The sequence below is a fragment of the Schistocerca cancellata genome, chromosome 1, assembly GCF_023864275.1.
Source record: "Schistocerca cancellata isolate TAMUIC-IGC-003103 chromosome 1, iqSchCanc2.1, whole genome shotgun sequence".
Classification (NCBI taxonomy): Eukaryota; Metazoa; Arthropoda; class Insecta; order Orthoptera; family Acrididae; genus Schistocerca; species Schistocerca cancellata.
In genome coordinates, this window is record NC_064626.1 from 494,640,314 (window position 1) to 494,667,151 (window position 26,838).

At 44.9% G+C, this 26,838-nt stretch overlaps 1 protein-coding gene across 1 annotated transcript in view; it reads left to right on the forward strand.

The window, feature by feature from the left end:
- The first annotated feature begins 311 nt into the window (after window positions 1–311).
- LOC126185988 (uronyl 2-sulfotransferase-like) overlaps window positions 312–26,838 on the forward strand; it is a 187,084-nt gene continuing 160,557 nt past the window's right edge. The window contains exons 1-2 of the mRNA XM_049928177.1: window positions 312–397; window positions 461–707. Of these exons, the coding sequence (XP_049784134.1) occupies window positions 312–397; window positions 461–707 (333 nt within the window). The remainder of the gene's footprint in view (window positions 398–460; window positions 708–26,838) is intronic.

Below are 26,838 nucleotides of genomic sequence, written 5' to 3' on the forward strand. Positions count from 1 at the left end.
GAATACGCGCCTTTACGGAAGCTGGCAGCCGAGTGCAATCGCCGGTAGCGGCTTCGCGTCAAGCGTAGCTAAATGGCTCGTAACAGATGATTATCTCCGGTTGCGTCCGATTAAGCGCCTGCGCAGCCAGCCGATAGCGCGGAGAAGCGCGTAGCGACTTCCTGCTACTGGCGGCAGGGGGCGGGGCGGGGCGGGAGGCCGTGTCGTGTGGCCGCAGTCGCGTGGCGTGCCGGAGTGAGAGTGGCGGCGGCGTGAAAGTGAAGCTGCCGCGGCGCGCGGAGAGAGCCGGGGCCCCGACGCCAGTGTGAGCGATGCGGCCGCGGCGCTGGCAGCTGTGCGCCGCGCTGGGCTGCGCCGGCTGGCTGTCGCTGGCGCTGCTCGCGCTGCTGCCCGCCGGGCCGGACGCGCGCGCCCCCCGCCAGCCGCAGCAGCCTGCGGACGCCGAGCCGGCAGCCGGCAGCACCTCCCCGCTGGCGCCAGCCGCAGACCCGCGGGTCCTGGCGTCCAGCCCCGCGGCGCGCTCGGCCACCAAGTCGCTGGCGGAGGTGGCGGCCATGCCGCCCTCCGCGCACGTGCTGCTCTTCAACCGCGTGCCCAAGGCCGGCGGCGAGATGCTGGTGCTGCTGCTGCAGTGGCTGCAGGGCCGCAACGGCTTCCGACACGTGCGCCTCGGCCCGGGCCCGCGCAGGATGACCCGCTCACAGCAGGTAAGCGGAGACAGGGGAGGCAAGACTATAATACAAGTTGTCCCAGCTGCAACGGCCAGAAATCAGGGATGTGCTACTGTTATGCCCGTACACCCACCTGACGATGGAGATTAAAGCTTCGAAACGCATCTTGGAAAAACATAAACAGTGACGTAACAGTACACTTAGTGTTAGCAGAAGAGCCAACACCGTGTTACGAATGGAGGCCGAAATGCACGCGTTTTAGCTCACGCAGGCTGGCGTGACGAGGCAAGAACTATACTGACGTGAGGTCTGGAACATGACAAGGAATGAGAATTCAAAAAGCGGACGTAATTAGTTTGATACTTAACTATAATCCATTAATGATGAACGTCGCACTTGACGGTACATGATTCACAATATTATCTATTCAGAATACATTCTTGAAGATGAGTATGGCGCCTTGCTAGGTCGTAGCAAATGACGTAGCTGAAGGCAATGCTAAACTGTCGTCTCTGCAAATGAGAACGGCTGTACAACTGGGGCGAGTGCTAGGGAGTCTCTCTGGACTAGACCTGCCGTGTGGCGGCGCTCGGTCTGCAATCACTGATAATGGCGACACGCGGGTCCGACGTATACTAACGGACCGCGGCCGATTTAAAGGCTACCACCTAGCAAGTGTGGTGTCTGGCGGTGACACCACAGTTTCATTGAACAACTCGTTAATGCATCGTGTCCTAGGAGGAACGTAGATATGACGGAACGATCATTCGAAGCAAAAACTGCCGGCGGAGTGGCCGAGCTGTTCTACGCGCCTCAGTCTGGAACCGCGCTACCGCTACGGTCGCAAGTTCGAATACTGCCTCGGGCATGGATGTGTGTGATGTCCTTAGGTTAGCTAGGCTCCAGTAGTTTTAAGTTCTATGGGACTGATGACCTCAGCTGTTAAGTCCCATAGTGCTCAGAGACATTTGAACCATCTGAAGCAAAAACTTGCAGTAAACATGGGCTGTAAAATGCATATCTTAAGAGATGTGAGCACTTCATCCTAATACAGTGGGTCACGGTTTTTCTCCACTCGGGGACTGGGTGTTTATGTTGTCCTCATCATTTCATCATTATTTCGGAAATGACGAAGACTGGAAATGGAAAGATTGGAAACTTTTACGGGTTTTGATGACCACAATGGTGAGCGCCCCACAAACATCCACCACCATCATCATCCTAATATTGTAAAACAAATTCCTTCCACTGCAAGCTCTTTGCTTTCCATATTCTGGAGGAGGTAGTACGGACCAAAACAAGAATAAATATCAAGCAAACATGAGCCCTAAAATGGGTGCCTTAAGAACTACTAGCACTTGTGCTGTAACAGAGATGTGTTCCACCCTAGCGAAGATGAACAAATGCACACGGCTCTCAAGGTGTGCCGTTTAGAGCCCATGTTTGCTACACTTTTTTGCTTCCCATGATCGTCCCTGTCATATTCCTGAATACTGAACATTTAACCGAGGACAACTAGAGTAAATGAGTTGGCCAATGAAACAAAAAGTGTTCTGTTATCAGTCACTGTTTATCTGTTTCCACAGTGCGTGTCGAAGCTTTAAATCTCCATCACTAGGAAGATTTGTGTGCATTAACGTGGCATGTATATGTTCTGTTACGACATTGGAGTAACCTGTGACAATGCATCCAGTGCTGACAGGCTTGTTACTCTGTCAAGATACATCACATACACCGTCACACTTTGTGACAACCAAGGTTGTAATACAACACATACTTTAGATACCGTATCAAACCACCTAATCCACCTGAACGAACCCCGTTGTGGAAAAAAACAAACAGTGATTGGTGGCATTAAACTTCTTCTTTCATTGGATAAGTAGCAAAAATCACGTTATGGTAAAGCCTTACCAAATAGGTTTAAAAATAAATGAGTTGGGCAGTTTGCAGACAAGCCATGCCACAAGAAAACCATTTTATATGTGACGCAAAATATGTGCCATGTCCGGATGATATGTCATAATTCTGTGATGAATAAAAGCCCTGTACTCTACATTCCACACGATGGAGAGGGAGAGGGCAACAAGTGCCACCTCTACTTCCACTTGCAGACCCCTGTGCTCTTCTCCTGTACACTCTCTTTCCCACAGCCTCCTCCACTTCTATCAATATTGTCCTTCTTGAGTTCAGTAAAACGCTCATTGTAACTTATAAATGATTTCCCGTCCATCGCAATGAGTCTTAAGGATTCCTGGCAATTAAATGGATGTGATTCTTCAATTTTTCCAGGCGTATTTTATGACGAAATAAATCTCGGGTGAACAGCCTCGTATGAGTGTGCATAGGACACAATATTTCGGCAATCGACGACGTTGCCATCATCAGGTGCGTTGATGCACCTGATGATGGCAACGTGGTCGATTGCCGAAATATTGTGTCCTATGCACACTCATACCAGGCTGTTTACCCGAGATTTATTTCGTAATGAAATAGATAGTTACAGCATTGGACATTTCTTTACTTTATTTATTTATTGCAATATGGAAACGTGCTCTCTTGTGTGTCCAACGCAGCTCGTACAATACATTCGCAACATTGATAATTCTCTGTATAATGGTATTTTTTTAAATTCTGTACTCTATCACTGCAGTAATAAATATATTAATTTATACAACATAACCTTACAACAGCTATATAAAAACCAAACTTCTGCTACCACTAGCTCTGTATAACATCTAATTTCTCCAACTTTCTCGTTCTGATCGTTTCACGACACCTGTGTGGGAGGAAGCAATGCGTTGCCCGACCGTTCTTTGAACGTCATCTCTCGAAATTTCAGCAGTAAGCCTGTCCGTGATGCACGACTCTACTCTTGCAACGTCTGTCACTGGAGTTTGCTGAGCCTCTCGCTCTGAGTGATCCACACTGTGACGAAATGCGCCGCTGTTCGTTCGGCCTTTTGTATTTCTTCTATTAATCCTGCTTGATAAGGACACGGATTGATGACAAATACTCAAGAATCGGTCGAAAAACAGTTTTCTGAACAACTTCTTTCGTGGATGAATTACATTTCCTCCACATTCTCCCAATAAATCTCAGTCTAGTATATAATTTTCCTAGTGTTTGTTTTATGTGGTCGATCAATTTCAGATAGCTGCGGATGGTTATTCCTCCGCGTTTTACAGTATTTACTGTTACCACTGACTTGTGGGCTTTAGTGTAATAGAATAGTGGTGGGTCTCTTCGCCTAGTTACGACCAATATGTTAAATTTATTTACGTCCAATGCCAACTGCCATTTCCTGCACTAATCTTCGATCCCGAGCAGGTCTTCCTGCATTTCACTACAGCCTTCGGGTGTCACAACCTTCCTAAAGACAACAGCAATCCTCCGCGAGTAGCCCCACAGAGCCTCCAACGCTATCCACTAGTCCATTAACAAATTTAAACAGTTGCGGTTTCGTAACATTCCTGTGAGGTGTTCCCGAAATTATCTTTACATTAGTCGATTTTACTCCGTATCGAGCAACATGTTGAGTTCTATCTGCAAGAAGGTCGTGTATCCATTCAAAAACCCGATCCAATACTCGGCGAGTACATATTTCATTCTCTAAACGACAGTGTGGAATTGTATGGAGCGCCTTACAAAAATCAGGGAACACGACAATAACGGCGCTCTGGATCTCATCCTCGATTAGAGTGAGGAGGATTTCGCAAGATTTCTATTTCCGGAATTCGTGTTGATTTTTATACAGGAACGTCTACAAGAACGTAATAATGCGTGTGCCTAAAACAGGCTTCAAAATTTTACAGCACATTGAGTTCAGTTATACATGACGATTATTAACGATTATTACTTGCATATGTCCGACAGCCTTTCTTGAAAACGGGAATGTCATGCGCTTTTTATAAATCGCTACTTAGCCTTCGTTGCTCCAATGTCCTAAAATAAACTACTACTGGAAGGAAACAAGTTCATTCGCATAATTTCTGTACAAAAAACCAGGTATCTCATCCACTCTACTTGCCTTTCCACTGTTGAGGAGCTTTAGCTGATTTTCTATTCCCCGATCGCTTATCTCAATATTTGCCACTTCGGCATTCGTGCTGTGATTGAGTGGAGGAATCGTATATGGTCTTCCGCAAAGAAACAATTTCGGCAGATCGAATTCAGTTTTTCGCCCATCTCTCTATCATCTTTTGTTGAGTAGGTGTATTCAATCCACATAATGACTTTACGTAAGATCTAAATTTCTTATGATTTTTAGTCCTATCGTTTGGCAAAAATCTGCTTTGAAATTCTTTGAACGCTTCTCTGTCGCTCTCCTGTCATTTTGGCTGCACTCAGCTTCTGTTTGTCAACTAAGCTTTCACTTCGCTTAAATCCGAGACGAAATTCTGCTTTCGCGGCTACTGAAGAAAGGGGTGAGTGGGGGGGGGGGGGGCGTTCAGCCTTCCTCGGCACAGTTTGGCGAAGGCATATTGTACAATGCTTTTGAATTTTATCTGTTTGTGCTCCGTATCTTCGTCCTCAGAATACCCAGTTTGTAACATAACACAATATACTCGTATTTGTTCATAGGGGCTTTGGAAGAAGTCGTGTTATATATGTATCTTTCAAATGGACGAAATGAAACAACTTGCCCTTCTAAAGTTCTTGTGGTGGTTGGTTCATCCTCAGGCGAAATTCGTCCAAAGTAGGTGAAGGTCTATAAGGTGAAACGACATAACCAAAATATCACAATTTTTTTAAATTAAAAAGAATGACGGCAGATTTTCTCCAGGGGAATTACGTCAATTTTTGAAACATCAAAAACAACTTGCGACTGCGTGTCTTTTTGAGTCCAGTGAAGTAGTTGTGCCAGCCACTGATTAGTATTCCGATGACCTTCTTGAATTACTCATGAACGATGGAAAACTTTCGACAAATTGCTTTGATGCAAAAGGAGGCTACATCGAAAACACGGTTTCTTGACCTCAGGAAAAAAATTAAAAAATGTATTTCACTGCTACGCCGACAATTTCCTCCTTGCTCAGCTTGCTCAGTTGCATCTTCACACTAATGAAGGTTGCATATAATTGTGGGGGAACTTATCAACATCTTACAACACGGCACAATTGTTCACGCATGCGTGCTCAACACTGTCCTATTTCTACAGTATTCCAGCGTGTAACGTAGGTGACTGAAACCTATATTACTAATTTGTGTTTGAAATAGCACGTGTAGATGACGCTTAATATTGGAAATAGCGTTTTTAGCGTGTCACACTCGGCGCTAATGTTGTAAGTAATCACTGGGTGTGTCAGCTGCGAGGAGGAGGAGGAGGAGATTAGTGTTTAACGTCCCGTCGACAACGAGGTCATTAGAGACGGAGCGCAAGCTCGGGTGGGGGAAGGATGGGGAAGGAAATCGGCCGTGCCCTTTCAAAGGAACCATCCCGGCATTTGCCTGAAGCGATTTAGGGAAATCACGGAAAACCTAAATCAGGATGGCCGGAGACGGGATTCAACCGTCGTCCTCCCGAATGCGAGTCCAGTGTGCTAACCACTGCGCCACCTCGCTCGGTATCAGCTGCGAGACGCCGCCTTCAGCCGGTAGGTGTGTGCTGGGCGCGCCAGTGCTGTGAGAGCCAAATGGCAGAACTACGGTTTAGTTATTCCGTTTATCCATTTGTTAACAAAGCAGTGTGCGGCACAAACTTGAACTTGTCAGTATTTGAAAAGCGACACGATGATCACCAGCTGGTGCGAAACGCCTGTGCAAAATCGTTCTGATATCTAGCTTAAAACTGGAATCGCGTATTTGCACATTCTCACCACGCTCTGTGCTACAGTCTTCTAGCAAGAAATAAAGCCTAAGGCTGTTCACAAAAAGATTTTCTTAGGTGTGGGGAAGATATGTTGTTATGTGCAGAGTCTTTGGTATAGCAACAGTTCTGTACTTGTTATTTTCTTAAAACGGAAAGGCTATAACATTTCAGCAGGTTCAGGTGTAAAGATTTGTAAGAAGTGACGTGTGATTCATCTATCACTGACGAAATGATTTCTTATCTTTATGTACAGAATATTCTCTCGTTTCGGAGTGACTATGTAGAAGACACAGAAGGTCGCACTAATTTGATACCGCATTTTCTTTTAAAGCTGGAAATATTTACAAGGACATTCTCAGGAGTGTTAGCATTTGTCACGGTGGGACAAAGCAATAGCAAGTGGTTATAAATTAAAAATGTACCCTCTTCAGCAATTGAGACTCTCTATATTATAATACTATTCTCAGCATGCATGGACATAAATATCCTAACAAGACATATCCATGGCATACAAAAAGTGCGACCCGTGCGATATTAAAAATATTCAATTTTATTCGTGTTGCCACCTTGTGGCCACACTAGCGACATTTGTATGTTTGAACACGACTGGACCCCTTCTTTTCTGCCCTCAAAGCTACGATTTTTTCACTGGACGCCCACTGAATTTACTGCGTCTACATCCTTTTCTGATTGTTTCCATAGTGGATGACTGAAGATTCTCATGAAGTGTCTGTACCGTGTTGACTTTTAGGAAGTCATATCGTTTCAATCAAATAGTGCCAAAGGCAGCCTTTGTCTGTCATTTTAGGTACACTGTACACAGTTTCTAAAATCCGTTTGTTACTAACTTCTGAACAGTTTTTTTAATTATATCAACTGATTGTAATTTTGCTATTATTCTTTAAACCTATACTAATTACCTACAGCCATTGAACCCACAGTAATGATAATAATAATATCGTTGTTGTATAAAATGCTGCAAGAAACCAGAAATGATCTTAAAGAGATGAGAATAATAAACCACTCGATTCTAGACAGAGATGCGTTCGGGGTTTAGACTCCATTTCCAGAAGAAACGAAAATGACGACGTGTTTTTATTATTAGCGAGATAAGAATTCAGTTCATTAACAAGTACCCTGTTGATTTCCAAAGCAAATTTTACGGCCAGACTAGAGTTCTGCTCTAGGTAAGCTTGACTAATTGATATGACACTGTAAGACAGAGAGGATGACGGGAAGATGATAGCAATATATCACTGTTTCCATAGATACGGATAAACGACTGAAGCAACAAGATAAGCGAAATACATCAGTCCACTGTGTCTTCACTATACTTTCAATATATATTCGGGTGATTTAAAAATTTGAATGAATACTTTAATAGCAGCTTTCGCCACAATACCAATTAAGTCGTTTTTGATATGACGGCGGAGGTTTGATTGTAAACCGACAGAGGTTGGCCACCGAGGTCGGTTATTCTTTATCAAAATACATCGACAAACAACTGAAGTAGAGACAGCTGTTGCGTTAGAGACGCCACGGCTATTGGAATAGTCCGACGTGAGAAGTGTCACGCCATCGGGATGTCATCACATGCTAACTCAGTGCAGGACTTCCAGAGCATGTGGTCGCAGCCAAAACCTAGGCTCCAGATATATCGAACACTCCATTTTCAGCGTCGAGCGTGGATCGAGTTTACCACGTAATACCCTGTTAGGGCGTACCACGAGAACGTGAATTTGGGGAAAACAGATATCGCTATTAGCCTAATGGCGCGGGGAACAGTGTCGATGACATTGCGTATATTAATCCGTTGTTGCCACAAATGTATCTGACTTCCCAAAATGGTGGTCTGTTGTGGACGTCATATACGGTTAGGAACATTGTACGTGAGCCAGAACGACGTCATCTCTCAGTTCGTGCAATTAAGTACAATTCAGTAAGGTTACTGTTGTTCTGTTGAAGACTGTATGGTTCTCCCGAAGAACTGCTCAACGTTTTGGATTTATTCCTCAGCCGTGTATCGTAGGTCTACAGTAAATGTACAGTCTCTTCACTCTACTCTCAGGCAGCAGTGGCGTAAAGATTCACACCTAGACCACCGCTTACGATGAACACCTATTCCTGAAAGTACGGCGTCGGCAACACAGATTCGGAGCAATATTGCACCCACTGTCAGCTGGAACCATCATTAACCTTCTGCTAACAGATGAGCTGCTACCAAGGGAGTTCTTTTCTCAAGTTTCGCCTCTCAGTGGAAATTGACACTTCATCAAGCCTATTATGTTCCAGTTCCCACAAGGCCAAGGAGATGTGCTTTTACAGCAGCAAAATAGAATTTAACACACTTACCATTTTTCACAGGGTCTTGGTTGGTCCTAACAAAGAGCTTAATAATTCTGAGGGAATACGATACGTACACAAGTAACAATCAGAATGGTGTTCAATGTGTATGCAAATACAACACCTTGCAAATCAGTTCGTAGTGGTCTAGTTTAGTAAGCAAGGTTAAGGTCTGCCTTCAAATTATTTAGGGAACTCACGGAAAATCTAAGTTAGTTTGGTCAGACAGGAATTTGAACCATCTGAACCTCATAAGTTTTCTAGGAGACTTGCTGAAATACTAACGCAAGCTTCATCTTCTGTTCTTTGCTAACTATGATGTATCAAGTAGGTATGTGTATCGAGTGGACGACTGCGATGAATAATCCCTCATTGTACTGTTGGGCTGTTAAGAAGGACTAGCGAGTGAAAGGATAGCAATGAGTGAAACACAGGGCTGGCAAACACAAATTTCCATTCCTCACAATTAGCACCAAAGAGCTGCTCAAAAGTAGTCCCCTTCCGACACACGAATCAAGATAAACTGCTTCGCCGTAATTCGACCGCCACTACTTCACTTAAAACTTCCGGTGTGATAGGCCGTTCTCGATGCATAACACTTTCCTCTAACATTTCATCTCCTTTTTTCTTTCTTTCTTTCTTTTTCTGAGCCTTGTCCCGCAGTTACGCAGGCTCGGCCATGGTCAATCAGATGTAACATGTTAAGTGTAAGGGGTGGCCGGATGCCCTTGCTGTCGCCACCCCATACCCCTGGGAAGGCATTAGTGTATCCCAGCTGTCTGTGTCTAATGTAAGCCATGGAAGAGTGCGAATGTGTTGCAAATTTCTGCGAGTCGGGTAACTGAGGCGGGACGTGGGGACCAGCCCGGTATTCACCCAGGGGGATGTGGAAAGCCGCCTGAAGGCCACATCCACGCTGGCCGGCAACCGGCCCTATGTTGTTAATCCGATCCGGTGCCGGCGCGCCTACCCGACTCCAGGAAGCAGCGCGTTAGCGCTCTCGGCTCCCCTTATGGGTTCTACGTTGCATCTCCGACTGCGGGAAACACCTGCAGAGGTATAGTGGCTAGCTGCAACGAGAACTCGAGGGAGCGCCGAATATACACTCCTGGAAATGGAAAAAAGAACACATTGACACCGGTGTGTCAGACCCACCATACTTGCTCCGGACACTGCGAGAGGGCTGTACAAGCAATGATCACACGCACGGCACAGCGGACACACCAGGAACCGCGGTGTTGGCCGTCGAATGGCGCTAGCTGCGCAGCATTTGTGCACCGCCGCCGTCAGTGTCAGCCAGTTTGCCGTGGCATACGGAGCTCCATCGCAGTCTTTAACATTGGTAGCATGCCGCGACAGCGTGGACGTGAACCGTATGTGCAGTTGACAGACTTTGAGCGAGGGCGTATAGTGGGCATGCGGGAGGCCGGGTGGACGTACCGCAGAATTGCTCAACACGTGGGGCGTGAGGTCTCCACAGTACATCGATGTTGTCGCCAGTGGTCGGCGGAAGGTGCACGTGCCCGTCGACCTGGGACCGGACCGCAGCGACGCACGGATGCACGCCAAGACCGTAGGATCCTACGCAGTGCCGTAGGGGACCGCATCGCCACTTCCCAGCAAATTAGGGACACTGTTGCTCCTGGGGTATCGGCGAGGACCATTCGCAACCGTCTCCATGAAGCTGGGCTACGGTCCCGCACACCGTTAGGCCGTCTTCCGCTCACGCCCCAACATCGTGCAGCCCGCCTCCAGTGGTGTCGCGACAGGCGTGAATGGAGGGACGAATGGAGACGTGTCGTCTTCAGCGATGAGAGTCGCTTCTGCCTTGGTGCCAATGATGGTCGTATGCGTGTTTGGCGCCGTGCAGGTGAGCGCCACAATCAGGACTGCATACGACCGAGGCACACAGGGCCAACACCCGGCATCATGGTGTGGGGAGCGATCTCCTACACTGGCCGTACACCACTGGTGATCGTCGAGGGGACACTGAATAGTGCACGGTACATCCAAACCGTCATCGAACCCATCGTTCTACCATTCCTAGACCGACAAGGGAACTTGCTGTTCCAACAGGACAATGCACGTCCGCATGTATCCCGTGCCACCCAACGTGCTCTAGAAGGTGTAAGTCAACTACCCTGGCCAGCAAGATCTCCGGATCTGTCCCCCATTGAGCATGTTTGGGACTGGATGAAGCGTCGTCTCACGCGGTCTGCACGTCCAGCACGAACGCTGGTCCAACTGAGGCGCCAGGTGGAAATGGCATGGCAAGCCATTCCACAGGACTACATCCAGAATCTCTACGATCGTCTCCATGGGAGAATAGCAGCCTGCATTGCTGCGAAAGGTGGATATACACTGTACTAGTGCCGACATTGTGCATGCTCTGTAGCCTGTGTCTATGTGCCTGTGGTTCTGTCAGTGTGATCATGTGATGTATCTGACCCCAGGAATGTGTCAATAAAGTTTCCCCTTCCTGGGACAATGAATTCACGGTGTTCTTATTTCAATTTCCAGGAGTGTATATATAGGCAGTGTTGAGGACACCACAGTCTATCACATGACGTCGGCTACGAGATTATCTCTCGTAATGCCAACATTCTCGATTGAAAGTAATCGATCGTTATTCTTACGTTGCAACGTTGTCATCCTTATTTTATCTATTTTAACACCTTCTCCTTTCCTGTTAAAATCATTACGGTGTTTATAATTCTCAATAGTCCCCTACACATGCACGCATGATAATGCGATGTTTCCGATATAACCCTCCTCTCCCTTAACTTCATTCCATAATCACCCTCTTCGTACACATGTTCCGCTACCACCGATTTATCAGTACTCTTCTTTTCGTGGTACCAATGTAAAGCAGTCCACAGCCACAAGATATTTTATGCACATTGATCAGCCAGAACATTATGACCACCGACCTACTATCGATACAGATCGCTCCAGGCGATAGCAGCGTCATCCGGCGAGGAATGCCTTCTAGTCAGACACACGCACGGTGCACGCAGTATCAGTGAGTGTGCTGCCCATGTGTAGAATGGGGAAGGCGCGCCATCTACCTGAGTTTGACCGAGGGCTGACAGTGATGGCCCGGAGGCTCGGCACGATCATTTCGGAAACTGCGTGACGTGTCTAGTGTTCGAGGAGTGGTGTGGTGAGTGTCTTCAACACATTGCGAAACCAAGGTGAAATCACGTCCAAACGTCGGGGAGCCGAGGAGTAAGGGGGGGGGGGGGGGGCAGGCGGAACTGACATCAGACTTCAATGCTGGACAGAGTACAAGTGTGTCTGAACACACAGAGCACCGAAAACACCTAACGATGGGTCTCCGCAGCCGACGACCCACGCATGTGCCAATGTTGACACCACGACGTCGGCAACTACAACTGAAGTAGGCACGCGAACGTCGGCACTGGACGTTTGCGCAGTGGCAGAGCGTCGCATGGTCTGATGAATCCTCATCATGCCGATGGGAGGGCGCGAATCCGTCGTCTTCCAATGACACAGCTCCTTAACACTTGTACTGCGGGACGGAGACAAGCTGTTGGCAGCTCCATTATGGTCTGGGGAACATTCATGTGGGCATACAATGGTTCAGTGGAGCTCATGCAAGTCACCGTGACGGTCAAGGAGTGTTATGCACAGACAACGTACACCCCTTCATGACCATCGTTCTACCCGATGGCAGTGGCATTTTTCAACAAGTGAATGCGCTATGTCACAAGGCCAGGAGTGTTATTGAGTGGTTCGAGGAACACAGTGGCGAGTTCCAGTTTATGTGCTCGCTCCCCAACTCGGTCGATATGAACCCGATCGATCATAACTGGGACGTGATTGAACGTGGCGTCAGCGCTCATCGCCATCCTCCCCGGAATTTACCGGAATTAGTTGACCTGTGAGTAAAGATGCGGTGCCAACTCCCTCCAACGAGCTACCAAGGCCTCATTGCTTCCAGGCCACAACGCGTCGCTGCTGTTATCTGTGCCAAATGTGGACACACCGGCTACTAGGTAGGTGGTCATGATGTTCTGGCTGATTAGTGTACACACGGTGTAGCCAAAGAATGTTGCTTATCTTTTGCTGATCTTAACCTTTATCTGACGACGTGCCGATCTTGTCACACTACCGCTGACGTGCGGTCTTTCAGACCGCTGTATTGTTGATGTCGTACAGGCAACAATTCGATGTTTTTTTTATTTTTGTATATATAAATACTTCAAATACATGTATAACAATTGAAAGGCATGTAAATTTTCTTAAGAAACGTACTGTTTATAAAAGTTTTTTGACATATTCCATGATTGTCTGTTACAAACATGAGCGGAGAGGAAACAACGAAATAAGAATGAAAAAACTACAATTTTTTTAGCAAACACTGTTTAAAACAAATTATAAGGCACTCTGAGTAACTTAACATGCTAATGACGTATTTCAGTCTTATAATAAAAAAATTGCAATAGCACAACATTACCTGCAATTTTTACATGCAAATGTTGCACATTGTAGAGAAATAGCCTTTTTTCACGTGTTACACGAATAACCCGTTTTTCTCTTTAGTTTTGAAGGGCAGGTGTAGCAGGTTTGCCTATTTTTACCTCCTTCTTCAGGGTCTGGTGCTTGTTCTTCCGGTCCAAGAACTCTGATGATGGTCGCTCTTAATTCCCGTGGCAACTTGTTCACAGCACGTCGTTTCATATCAGGCAACGCTAAAGCTCGTACTAACATTTTCAGAAAAACTCATCTTTTTATTGGCTTGGTAAATTGTGTGTTGTAGATCACATACGCATTTACCCCACTCAGATCGAAAATTCTATAAAAAATTGCCATCGGCCATCGTCTTGTCCTTCGGCTCGTCGAATAAATTGCGCATTTCTTCCTCATCCACACCTCAAAAACATGGTTCAAATGGCTCTGAGCACTATGGGACTCAACATCTGTGGTCATCAGTCCACGAGAACTTAGAACTACTTAAACCTAACTAACCTAAGGACATCACACACATCCATGCCCGAGGTAGGATTCGAACCTGCAACCGCAGCAGTCGCGCGGTTCCGGACTGAGCGCCTAGAACCGCGAGACCACCGCGGCCGGCATCCACACCTCCCTTCGTGGAATTGTAATAGGCAATAATTTCAGGTTTGTTTGTATGCCTAAATATTTCATTAGAATGGTGCATTGATGAAACTAACACCACAGATTTTTTTTTATGCACATATGAACATAACGTTTTTGTACCCGTGAAACCAAATAACGCAGACTCTTCTTCACGGTTTTTGTTTGGAAGAAATTCATTAGCTACTTCTTTTTTGATTTTTTTCATTGTTCCAACATACGTAAGGTCCTTATTTATCAAATAATCGACCAACTCAATAGATGAAAACCAATTGTCAGCAGTAACATTGTGATGTGAGCCACAAATTGGTTTACATAAGCGGATAACAGATTGAGTTGGTACCAAAAATTTTTCATCTTCAGAAGATAAATTTTGACCATCGGAACCTTTTCCACAATAGACGTATCCATTGTAGAAGTAGCTGGTTTTGTTGTCGCACATACTCATAATTTTGATGCCGTATTTGGCAGGTTTTTGTGGCATGTACTGAACAAAATAAGAACGGCCTCGGAAAGGCACCAACATTTCATCCACAGTGACACTTTCTCCTGAATTGTACAAGCTTTGGGAATTGGACACAAATTTTTCAAATATGAACGATACAGCTGCAAGCTTATCACTCAACAATCTTTCACTCCTGTATGTTGCATCGTCGAACGTAAACAGTGCAGTATTACAAGAAATCTATTTTTGCTCATAATACACCTGAAAATTTCTCGGCCAGAACCATCAGATGCGAAAATGTAGTCAGCATTTTCATGATTTGATTTGAAAACTGACGAATAGAAAAATATACCAAAAAACGCTCCCAGTTCTATAGAGTCTAATTCAGCGAGTTCAGGCCGATTTTCGTGTAAGAATTTATTTTTATAAGCAGCTAGTTTTTCATTCGTCCATTTCAAAATTTCATTCATCATTTCAGTATCTATCAACTTGCACCAAATGGAAAGAGGATCATTCTTTTCATTTTTAGGCAACTTGGAAGAGGGTAATTTTACAATAATATTATGCGCAGGAGCTCTAATCGCTCTGTTCGGTGGCTTTTTCGACCACTTGTACCGGTTCTTGCATAAAAACTATTTGAAATTCCTTGTACAGGATCTAGGTCTTCGTCTTCCTTTCCTGAAACATCCATTTCTGTATCATCGTCAGAGACTATTTCTTCATTCTCAGAGTTGTCTGGGGTCTGTCCCACAACACTGAAGTCCGAATCTTCGGTTTCCTCTAACCAACGTTGCACAGTTGTTTCAAAATGTTCATTAGTAACACATATGTTTTGCTGTTGGTTCTTTTTCGACCTTTTACTGCCAGACGGACCGGCTACTTCCATTTATTTATGTGTACAATACCTATAAAGAAGAATGACAAAGTAACCCCTTCGTTGTAAATAATTACACTAACATTCAATTAGTTCTAACTCACCTGTCCAGCGGAAAAGCTGTTTCACTCGCAGTTACGTGAGTCGTCTTGCCCTTCTCAAAAGCTACTGAAACGGTGGCGCGATAGTGAGCGCGGGAAAGTATTTAAATCACGTGATGGAAAACGCGCGTGGACTCACAAACCACACGTCAGCAGTTAAAGGTTAAATATTCTTTAACGTTGCTAGTGGGTGTGAAGATCGTTTCAGCACCATACTTGCTCAACATTTCCCAATACGATCTGTAATCTTAAGAACAGAAAGAAACCTTTCCCCTTGGTGACCGTTGTTCTTCGTTGATCCTAATTCTCTCCCTAGGGCGAAGTGCTCGACCTGCCTCCTTCTTAGAATAACAATTCTTCTTGAATGTCGTCAGTAGGTGTTCAACCTCATCTTTTAAATAAGTCGGTTCACAAATGGTTCAAATGGATCTGAATACTATGGGACTTTACATCTGAGGTCATCAGTCCCCTAGAAGCGCCTCGAACTGCTCGGCCACCGCGGCCGGCAGTCGGTTCACAAATTTTGTACGTCCTGTCTATCAAGATTTTAATCACATCTCTTTTTTGTCTGAGGTGGTGGTTAGAATCTCTATGAAGGTAACGATGAGTGTACTTGGCTTTTCTACATAAAAATTATTAGTGTATTGAAAATAGGTTGTGGTGAGGCAGTGTCTGAATAACTCCACTACATCTACAGGAAAAATATCAGCTATGCATGAGATAGCTTTGTTCACCGGAATCATGGTAAATGACTACAAACATCAAAACTAACAAGGTTATCATCTGGGCCCACGTACAGTTCTTTTAATTTGTCAGCGAATTATACGAATTTTTAATACGATGGTCAGTCCCACCAATATAAGGTTGCAGCAATGAGGCAAGGTGTCTAGCTAACTCGTGGCTGGGAGACCTTATAGCACTCACAATAGGCCTCAAAGAAACCTGTGATTTGTGCACCTCCGGTAATCCATAGATCTTCATAGTCAGATCCTCCTGAAGTTTTTTTTATATATATATATAATAGGTGTGATCAAAAATATTGTTCATCTTTTCATGATTATCCTCACTTCCTTTCAAGATAGTGATATCACCGTTGTTTGCCGTAAGAACAATAATGTTTTTATCTCCGTTGATATCCTGCAGCTCCTTCCTTTGTGCCTGAGACAACTTACTATTAGGTGTGCGAGGTTCTGGGGCTAGCAGTGTATTTAACACTAAATTCTTCTAGAATCTTCATATGGAAATGATGCTCTAAGCCCCCCCCCCCTTTTTTTAACTCCGACTTTTGCTGTTGCACATGGATTAAGAAGAAACGCGAACTGACTGTAATCGACCCTGCAAGTGGAGTAGAAAAGAGTTTGGCACCTGCAATAATTTAATTTGATAGAAATTAATTAGATAAAGGAAAGTTTCATTGAGAAATGAAAGGGTTGCTCTACCGATTAACAGAATGAAAGTTCTGTCCAAAATAACAATTTGATTTATTATAACTAAACTCAAAAAATAAACAAAACACATGAAACATTTACAGTACATCAAATTGAATACTCAAATAAATACTGTGAAGGTGAGGTTGCCCATAAACTAGATTGTGTCATTTACGACCAAGTGGTATGTGGAGCCAATTCCTTGCAACTCAAATCTTAAGAGAAACACCCAGCCAACCCAACATTAATTGCTGCTACAGTAGTGAGAACTCAGACAATGAACATCCAAGACAGAGCCACGTAAGAAAAGACGGGAACAGACGCGCTCTGCTGAGCTCTGATCATCACAGAGCAAAATTCCCTAATCTGCCGGTGCTGCGGACATACATTACCAAGTTGTCTTCTTAAGTGCAAGGACACGAGCTGGCGTACCAGAGGCGATGGCTGGTTGCTTCGACGTCCCATCGTGGTGATGATAATGTCGTGAGTATAGTCCGAAACAAATTATCCTGGTCTGGATGTTCCAGACTAAAGACTTCCTATCAATACAAATGCGCCTCTGGGGGAGACGAAGAAGGCACGCCACACGATTACTGATGGTACAGTAATTGATTTTAACAAGCGAACTCACAGTAACTCCGATACAGTCAACTTTAGCCAAAACTGCTCAAGACGGACAACATAGGCCTCTTGTATGCAGAACGCTCAATTGCCAACCGTACTCAGAAAGTTACGTTGAAGTCGAAACTTCAGCAACTTCGTCAAACAGTTACAATTAAATGAAAGTATATTAGACAGCCAACGGAAGGCAGGCTGTCCAGAGCAGCAAGAGCTCAGTCTTGTGACCTACCCCGACTGAAAGGCGAGAGCCGACTCTCAAGAGCACCCGTACAAGCCAAACACAGAACATTCCCGCCCCCACGACAGTGGCCGTGGTTAAACGTTCCAATCAGCAACTCGAAAACCGGCGGAAAATTCCACTCTATTGCCGACGCACTACTATTTCACCAATGGAGATACTTGGCGCCAATTTCTGTGCCGATTTTGCTACATCACGGAGCTATCCCCTGAGCAAGCCAATCACAGTTATGATTTTGCAGAAAACGCGCGAATTTGCCCGCCAAGACTGCCTGGGAAAACAAGTCATTCCCACGCCTCGCTCATAGCCCGCCAGAAAGTATTTTCACAAAGTTTCTGCGAAGTAACGGAATCTCTAGCCCAGCCGCTCCATCAGGCCCCTGTGGGCGTGTCGCCCCCACTCTTATGACAATGTCGGTGTCTGGAAAGCATCCACTCGACTCCCTCACACCTGTCAGCTTAATACTTTCAAGATCAGCAGAACCCGCCTGTCACCGGACCACCCGGGTGACGAGAGACGCTGCGTGGGAAGTCCGCATATGAAAGACTAGCAACTTTTCACTGCATGCAATTAGAGAGGAAAATCGAATTACTCAGAGTAAGATAGAAATATGAGAGGAGGCTCATGCCACCTCTCAGGTGGGTTATATATATATGCAGAATCCAAGCTATTTCCATCTGAATTACATGAGAGGACTGTTGTGAGAGCCCCTGCCTCTATATTTGCTACAAATCCTCCGTGGGTACTTCTAGTGATGTCACAGCTAAATTGCCTCTCTAGGCTGGTACAGAAATTTCAGCTTCAGTCAACTCAGTGACCGTTGTGACTGCACCTTCAGAATATACACTGCTGGTGAATAGCAGTCTACAGCACCCAGTTATGCATGGATCCTATGATACAAGGGACAATTGCTCGAAGTACACATTTGGTTAACGGTAGGAACTGAAGATGACGCAACTATTGCGTTGAAACTAGTCGTCTGAATAATAAATACTCTGAAAATACGAATGTGGCGTTCCATTCTTATATTACTTAAATCTGTAGGTAGGAGTATGAGCCTCTCATTATGGTTACATACAGTTAACTGCGTTTCTAATAAGTGAAAAACTCGTTAAAACTGGACTCTTATTCAAGGTGCTTACCTTTAAATTTCCGCTAGTGTGTAATACGCATGAAAATTGTATGTTTATTGCACGAAAACTGGCAAAATGTAATATGTAGTGCTGCATTAAGAATTAAGAACGAGAGATTACAGAAGTCTATCAACAATGCTAAGCAAGAGAAGGATGAAATTAGTGGTATATCCGGTAAGGCATAGAGATAGTATTAACTTGGCATTAAAAGAAGCATTAGAGGGGAAGAAATGTAGAAACAGACAAAAGATTAAAATATGCACTGCAGCTTAAGGTACCTCGCGTGCAGTAGATTTGCAGAGAAGAGCTTAATGCAATATTTGTGTTGCCACAGCTCATCACAGACGTTCGAAACCAGTATCTCAAGAGCTCGTTCAACTAGAACAACTGAGAGACGTTGACACCATTCCTTGAACTTTCAGAATAGAACTAGGTAAATAACCCGCATATCTAAGCACCACAAGACTGTGCAGTTGACATTAACCGCAATGCTAATAATTACTCGTTCCGTTTCCTTTCCTTCTGCCTCTCAAGCATCGCAGAAACATTTTTCACGCGCTGTTTTTTCTTATACGACGCACATGTATTTTTCTTCCTTCCGAAAAACGACTGACTGTTCGTTCGCTGAAGCATCCATTAAAAAACTGACATTTTCCCTTCAAATGCTGGCGATTGTCGCAATTTTAACGAGTGCCCGAGGACGTCTCGTGGATAGGAGCTTGTTAAGTCATCAAGCTGTAATCACCCAGTCACACTACGCTGCAGAGTAGAATTGGTCACACTAAGCGCCTGCGAATCATTGTTTCTCTCTTAATTAAAGTCATTGGTACTTCGAAAGAAAGAAAACTCTATTAGGACGTTTCGAAAGATATCCTTGCAGCACCCAACATTTCTCAGAACATATTTCGGAAACGTGTCACTAATGAATTGCCTGTAGGACTGATGACCACGGAATTTCGTACAGCAAAAACTGTTGTGACCAGACAAAACTACTTTCGTCCGGCCAGAACTGTAAGTTCTTTGATTGCTCTGGGAGAAGGCGCATCAAACTAGAGTAGGTGAAATATTAGTTCACTTTATTACATAAATAAATAAAAGATTTACTTACCTTTGACACACTTCTTTGTCACACGAGCACTGGATAATCAGCAACTGCCATTGACTATGAAAGCATCACTGGATGCACTAAGTGACAAACTATTGTCTTGAAGTACAATATTCGACATCTACACCTGTACAAGTTCATATGAAACTTCGACAGCTCGTAGGCCCTGCTGACCTTAGGGTCACAAACTGAGCTGAGCCCTTGCACGCTCGACACTATATTGACCTCAGCACGAGGGCGCTGCTACAAGGAGCGGGAGGATGTGTCTTCTGGAGTGTCTAACATTGGTTATTGCGGAATGCAGTGAGATCTCGCTAACGTCTCTGGTTTAGATTCGCGTTGCTGACTTTGGTGTGGCACCGCTATCTTTGAACGATACCACAAAACTATTATCATTACCACCACCAAGAATTTACACACATAAAAAAAAGTTTAGCATCACCTCGGTTCGAGAGTTCCGGAACCTGTACAGAACATTGGAATAGAGATCAACATAAACATCATTTCCGCCCTTCTTATTGGTCATGAAAACCACACATTGCATGTTGTACCACCATACAGCGAGACCCTCAGATGTGGTGGTCCAGATTGCTGTACACACCGGTACCTCCAAACCAAGTACTTCGTCCTCTTGCATTGATGCTTGCCTGTATTCGTCGTCGCATACTATCCACAAGTTCACCAAGGCACTGTTGGTCCAGAATGTCCCACTCCTCAACGGCGATTCGGTGTAGATCCCTCAGAGTGGTTGGTGGGTCACGTCGTCCATAAACAGCCCTTTTCATCTATACCACGCATGTTCGATGGGGTTCATGTCTGGAGAACATGCTGGCCACTCTAGTCGAGCGATCTCGTTATCCTGAAGGAAGTCATTCACAAGATGTGCACGATGGGGGCGTGAATTGTCGTCCATGAAGACGCATGCCAGCCAATATGCTGCCGATTGGTTGCACTATCGGTAAGAAGATGGCATTCACGTGTCGTACAGCAGTTACGGCGCCTTCCATGACCACCAGCGGCGTTCGTCGGCCCCACAAACGCCACAAAAAACAGCAGGGAACCTCCACCTTGCTGCACTCGGTGGACCGTGTGTCTAAGGCGTTCAGCCTGACCGGGTGGCCTCAAAACACGTCTCCGACAATTGTCCGGTTGAAGGCATATGCGACACTCATCGGTGAAGAGAACGTGATGCCAATCCCGAGCGGTCCATTCAGCATATTGTTGGGCCCATCTGTACCGCGTTGCATGGTGTCGTGGTTGCAAAGATGGACTTCGCCATGGACGTCGGGAGAGAAGTTGCGCATCATGCAGCCTATGCCGGCCGGAGTGCTCGTGCGGTTCTAGGCGCTACAGTTTGGAACCGAGCGACCCCACGATCGCAGGTTCGAATCCTGCCTCGGCCATGGATGTGTGTGCTGTCCTTAGGTTAGTTAGGTTTAATTAGTTCTAAGTACTAGGCGACTGATGACCTCAGAAGTCGCATAGTGCTCAGAGCCATGCAGCCTGTTGAGCATAGTTTGAGTCGTAACACGACGTCCTGCGGCTGCGCGAAAAGCATTATTCAACCAAAGCGATGTTGTTCGGACGTTGAGGAGATATAGAGAGACAGGAACTGTCGATGATATGCCTCGCTCAGGGCGCCCAAGGGCTACTACTGCAGTGTATGACCTCTACCAACGGATTATGGCTCGGAGGAACACTGACAGCAACGCCATTATGTTGAGTAATGCTTTTCGCGCAACCACAGAAAGTCGTGTTACGACTCAAACTGAGCGCAATAGGCTGCATGATGCGCAACTTCTGTCCCGATGTCCATGGCGAAGTCCATCTTTGCAACCACGATACCATTCAACGCGGTACAGATGGGCCCGTGAGAACCTCAAGGAGATACACATCAAACATCAACGGCAGAGGCTACGAAGAAGCGATGTTCACCACGAACATATTTGCTGTTTTTTATTCTAAGAAGAGTCTAACAATATACTACTTCCTCACACATGTAATTCGTGAAATGATCATCAGTGGAAAGTTAGAGAAATCCTCGAGTCCAAACTGAGACTAACCAGCATACATTCTTCCAGCGCCCTTTTCGAGAATGAGTCAGGAAATCGGATACTCACGCCCACACACCTACATGTGGCTTGTAGAACACAGAAGCAGTTGTCGATGTAACGAAAGAAGCCGAACATTGCTGCATACTTGTGACTTCTGTGTGGTAGCATTGTGATTCAAATACTGCCCGACGTGGTCTTCACTAGTTTCCATCCGTGACTGACTGCGAGTAAGAACATGGTTCATTGGACAATTTAGTTGACTATTCGTCGCCTCTTCTTTACCCACTGAGGTAGGCGTCTGTCTCAAACAACCACCAGCTGGATATACAGTACAGTTTTTTTCTTCAGCTGGTTATGTCGAACGAATCGTTCCACCTAAAGTCACATATTAGAAGTATGGTGCATCATTCTTTTATCACAATCGATGATGATCTGTGAACCAGTACATCCACCAACGCAATAATAGTACTATCTATTTATCATTGTTTCAACAGTGTCTGAAATTTATGCTTAGTCTGGTGTCGGCGTGGATGCTCCGTTGTGACAAGGTAGTCTACATCGCATGAATTATAGTAACAAAATTGCACTCATTTAGCGTGTCATGCTAGCACTAACATAGCCGCGTGGTCTCAGGAGCCTTGCCACGGTTCGCGTTGCTCCCCCTGTCGGAGGTTCAAGTCCCACCTCGGGCACGTGTGAGTGTGTGTTGTCCTTAGCGTAAGTTAGTTTAAGTTAGATTAAGTATTGTGTAAGCCTAGGGACCGATGACCTCAGTAGTTTGGTCCCATAGGAACTTACCACATATTTCCATAAAGCATTAACATAATGATCCATGATTCGGAGGCACGGGTAGGAAATGCTGAAATACTGAAGAAGAAATTCTTTCCTTTCCCGTAGTACTATGTGAAGCATGTTTTATTAACGGAAGGATGGCTGCGATATATATTTTTAAAGTGTAGTGTACAGTTTTTCGATACTATGTCTAGAAATGTACTCGGCAAATCAACGCGCTGTATACAGTATGGGATACATCGCTTGCAAATTTATTTTCCTTCTTTGTTAAATATGCGGACAATACGCAGTAGTATACACTACCTGATAAAAGTAACCAGACACGCCTATCTAACCCGGAAGGACCACTAGATGTCATGAGAGGTGAACCCATAAGTATAGAAAGAGACGGAAAGTAATAATAGCAGAATAGATCGGTCAGGAGAACTCAGTTACTTCGAACGTGGACCAGTCGCTGGATGTCACCCAAGTAACATATCCTTCGGGAACATCTCAACCCCTCTAAAACTGCCAACAAATCCTTCACGAACATTTCAGCCCCTCCAATGCTGCTCGAGTCAAGTATTGCTGATGTGATTTGTAAAGCAGAAACGCGAAGGAACAAGCACAACTAAAACATGCCCAGGCAGGCCTCATGCACTGACGGGCAGGGACCATCGAGCATTGTAGAAGGTTGTTGTAAAAATCGCGTGAAATCTCCTGAAGTAATTATTAATTAGTTCCAAAAGCTACCAGTAGTCCAGCTAGCACAATGACTGTGCGTAGGGAGTTAGAAAAAATTGGATACCATGGTCGAACAGCTCCTCATAACTCGCAGATTAAAGTAGTCAGTGCTGCGCGGCGGTTGAGATGGTGCAAAGAGTGTTTCTGTTTTACAGAAGTTCTGTTACAGAAGTTCTGTTTTACAGAAGTTCGAAATATGGCGCGTACTTCAATGCGAGATGCTTTTAATAATTTCCACGACGAAGTTATCTCTCGAAATCTGGCAGAAAACCCAAAGAGATTCTGGACATACAAAAAGCACACCAGTGGCAAGACGCGATCAATACCTTCACGGCGGGATAACAACGGTGAAGTCACTGATGACAGTGTCACTAAAGCAGAGTCATTAAACACGGTTTTCCGAAACTCCTTCACCAAACAAGACGAAGTAAATATTCCTGAATTCCAATCAAGCACAACTGACAAGATAAGAAACAGAAGTAGATATCCTCGGAGTAACGAAGCAGCTTAAATCACTTAATAAGGGCAAGGCCTCCGGTCCAGATTGTATACTAGTCAGGTTCCTCTCAGAGTATGCTGATAAAATAGCTACATATTTAGCAGTTATATACAACCACTCGCTCACAGAAAGATCCGTACCTAAAGACAGGAAAATTGCTCAAGTCACACCAAAACCCAAAAAGGGAAGTAGGAGTCATCCGCTGAATTACAGGCCTATATCGATTTGCAGTAGGGTTTTCGAACATATACTGTATTCGAACATTATGAAGTACCTCGAAGAAAACGATTTATTGACACATAGTCAGCACGGTTTCAGAAAATATCGTTCTTGTGATACACAACGAGCTCTTTATACTCATGAAGTAATAAGTGTTGTCGACAGGGGATGTCAAATTGATTCCATATTTTTAGATTTCCAGAAGGTTTTCGACACCGTTCCTCACAAGCGTCTTCTAACCAAACTGCGTGCCTATGGAGTATCGCCTCAGTTGTGCGACTGGATTCGTGATTTCTTGTCAGAAATATCACAGTTCGTAGTAATAGACGGAAAGTCATCGAGTAAAACAGAAGTAAGATCCGGCGTTCCCCAAGGAAGTGTTATAGGCCCTCTATTGTCCCTGATGTATATTAACGACATAGGAGACAATCTGAGTAGCCGTCTTAGATTGTTTGCAGATGATGCTGACATTTACCGTCTTGTCAGGTCATCAGATGATCAAAACGACTTGCAAAATTATTTAGATAAGATATCTGTATGGTACGAAAAGTGGCAATTTACACAGAATAAAGAAAAGTGTGATGTTATTCACATGAGTACTAAAATAAATCAGCTAAATTTCGATTACACGATAAGTCACACAAATCTGAAAGCTGTAGATTCAACTAAATACTTAGGGATTACAATTACAAATAACCTAAATTGGAGCGATCACATAGATAATATTATGGGTAGAGCAAACCAAAGACTGCGATTCATTGGCAGAACACTTAGAAGGTGCAACAGGTCTACTAAAGAGAGTGCCTACACCACGCTTGTCCTCCCTATTCTGTAGTGTTGCTGTGCGGTGTGGGATCCGCATCAAGTGGGATGACGGATAACATCGAAAAAGTAAAAAGAAGGGCAGCTCGTTTTGTATTATCGCGAAATAGGGGAGATAGTGTCACAGACATGATACGTGAATTGAAGTGGCAATCATTAAAACAAAGGCGTTTTTCGTTGCGACGGGATCTTCTCATGAAATTTCAATCACCAGTTTTCTCCTCCGATTGAGAAAACATTCTGTTAGCACCCACCTACATAGGGAGAAATGATCATTACGATAAAATAAGAGAAATCGGGGCTCGCACAGGAAAATTTAAGTGCTCGTTTTTGCCACGTGCCTTTCGAGAGTGGAACGGCAGAGAGACAGAGGTGGTTCATTGAACCCTCTACCAGGCACTTTATTGTGAATAGCAGAGTAATCACGTAGATGTAGATGTAGACGCCACTGGATAATGGTGGACCTGAAAGCAGTAATTTGGAGTGATGAATCACGCTATAACCTGCGGCAATCAGGTTGAAGAATTAGGTGAGGACAGCTTTACCTGCCATCATGTGTAGTCCCAGCAGTGAAGTACGGACGAGGTGGTGTTGCGGTTTGGCGGTTCTCTGCTGTTCCCATTATTGCACTAAAGAAAATGTCAAGTGCTAAAGGATATGATCACAGTTTACAGCATTGTCTACTGCGTACACTAGCGTCTGGAGACGATGACTATATCAGCTTGACAATGCACTCTGTCGTAAGGCACCATCTGTCAGGTAATGCTTTGGAACCAGTAACATTCCTGAAACGGTCTGCCTACCCAGAGTCCAAACTGAACCCAATGGAATACCTTTCGGATGAGTAACAACAGCGACTTCGCTCCAGATCCCAGCGTCAGTATCACTGTCTTCTCTGGCTTCGGCTCTTGCGGAAGACGGCTACCAAGGTCATAAAGACGGCTACCAAGGTCATAAAGGCGAAGGGTGGTCTCACCCCATAACAACATCCACTAATAGGTGTCCGGATACCTTTGATCAGATTGTAAGTGTCCATCTCTTCACTCCCGAATTTCTACTCTTGAGACATTCACGCGAGACGGAGGAAGTAGTATTTTTTGTAACGTCTCCCAGTGTAATGTCTTGAGCATTTTTATGACACTCTCTAGCTACCCAAACAGTCCAGTGATGAATCGCACAGTTGCGGAGGTGCAGTGGATGTCATACTGGACCCATATTTAAAAAGACGACGGTCCAGGTTGCATCCAGTCATCCAGATTTAGGTTACCCGTGATTTCCCCAAATCGTTAAAGGCAGCGCACGACCGATTTCCTTTTCCCATCCTTCACTAACACGCCTCTAATGGCATCGTTGTCGACGGGATGTTGAATGTTAATTTTCCTTCCTTCCCAGACTGATGCACAATACTCAAGAATATTAGACTAGCGAGGGTTTTATAAGCGAGTCCTTTCGCGGATGTATTACACAGTCTTAAACTGCGGACGTGGACAGGAAATCCATCGTCACAAGACACCGCGCTGTTCGCACACGAGACTCTCTCGGAACTCTCCAGTGTCAAATGCCAGTTGCATCTGGCTCCCAAACCAAAAAGTTTGTTTACGAAAACGGACGCGATTAAAATTTCTACTTTAAATTAAAACGCACGTTTTCTCCCTTATATGCTAGTCATGTTGTTCTCTCTTTTGTCAACATAAATAAAAATTTCAATGCCCACGAAAATGTAACAAGATAAAAGGAAAAGTTACATGTCAGTCAGTAAGAACATTAGCTTATAAAAGTCCACAAAATCGAACAAATTCACGCCTGGTAGAGAGTGCACTTACATAACATCAAACGTTGTA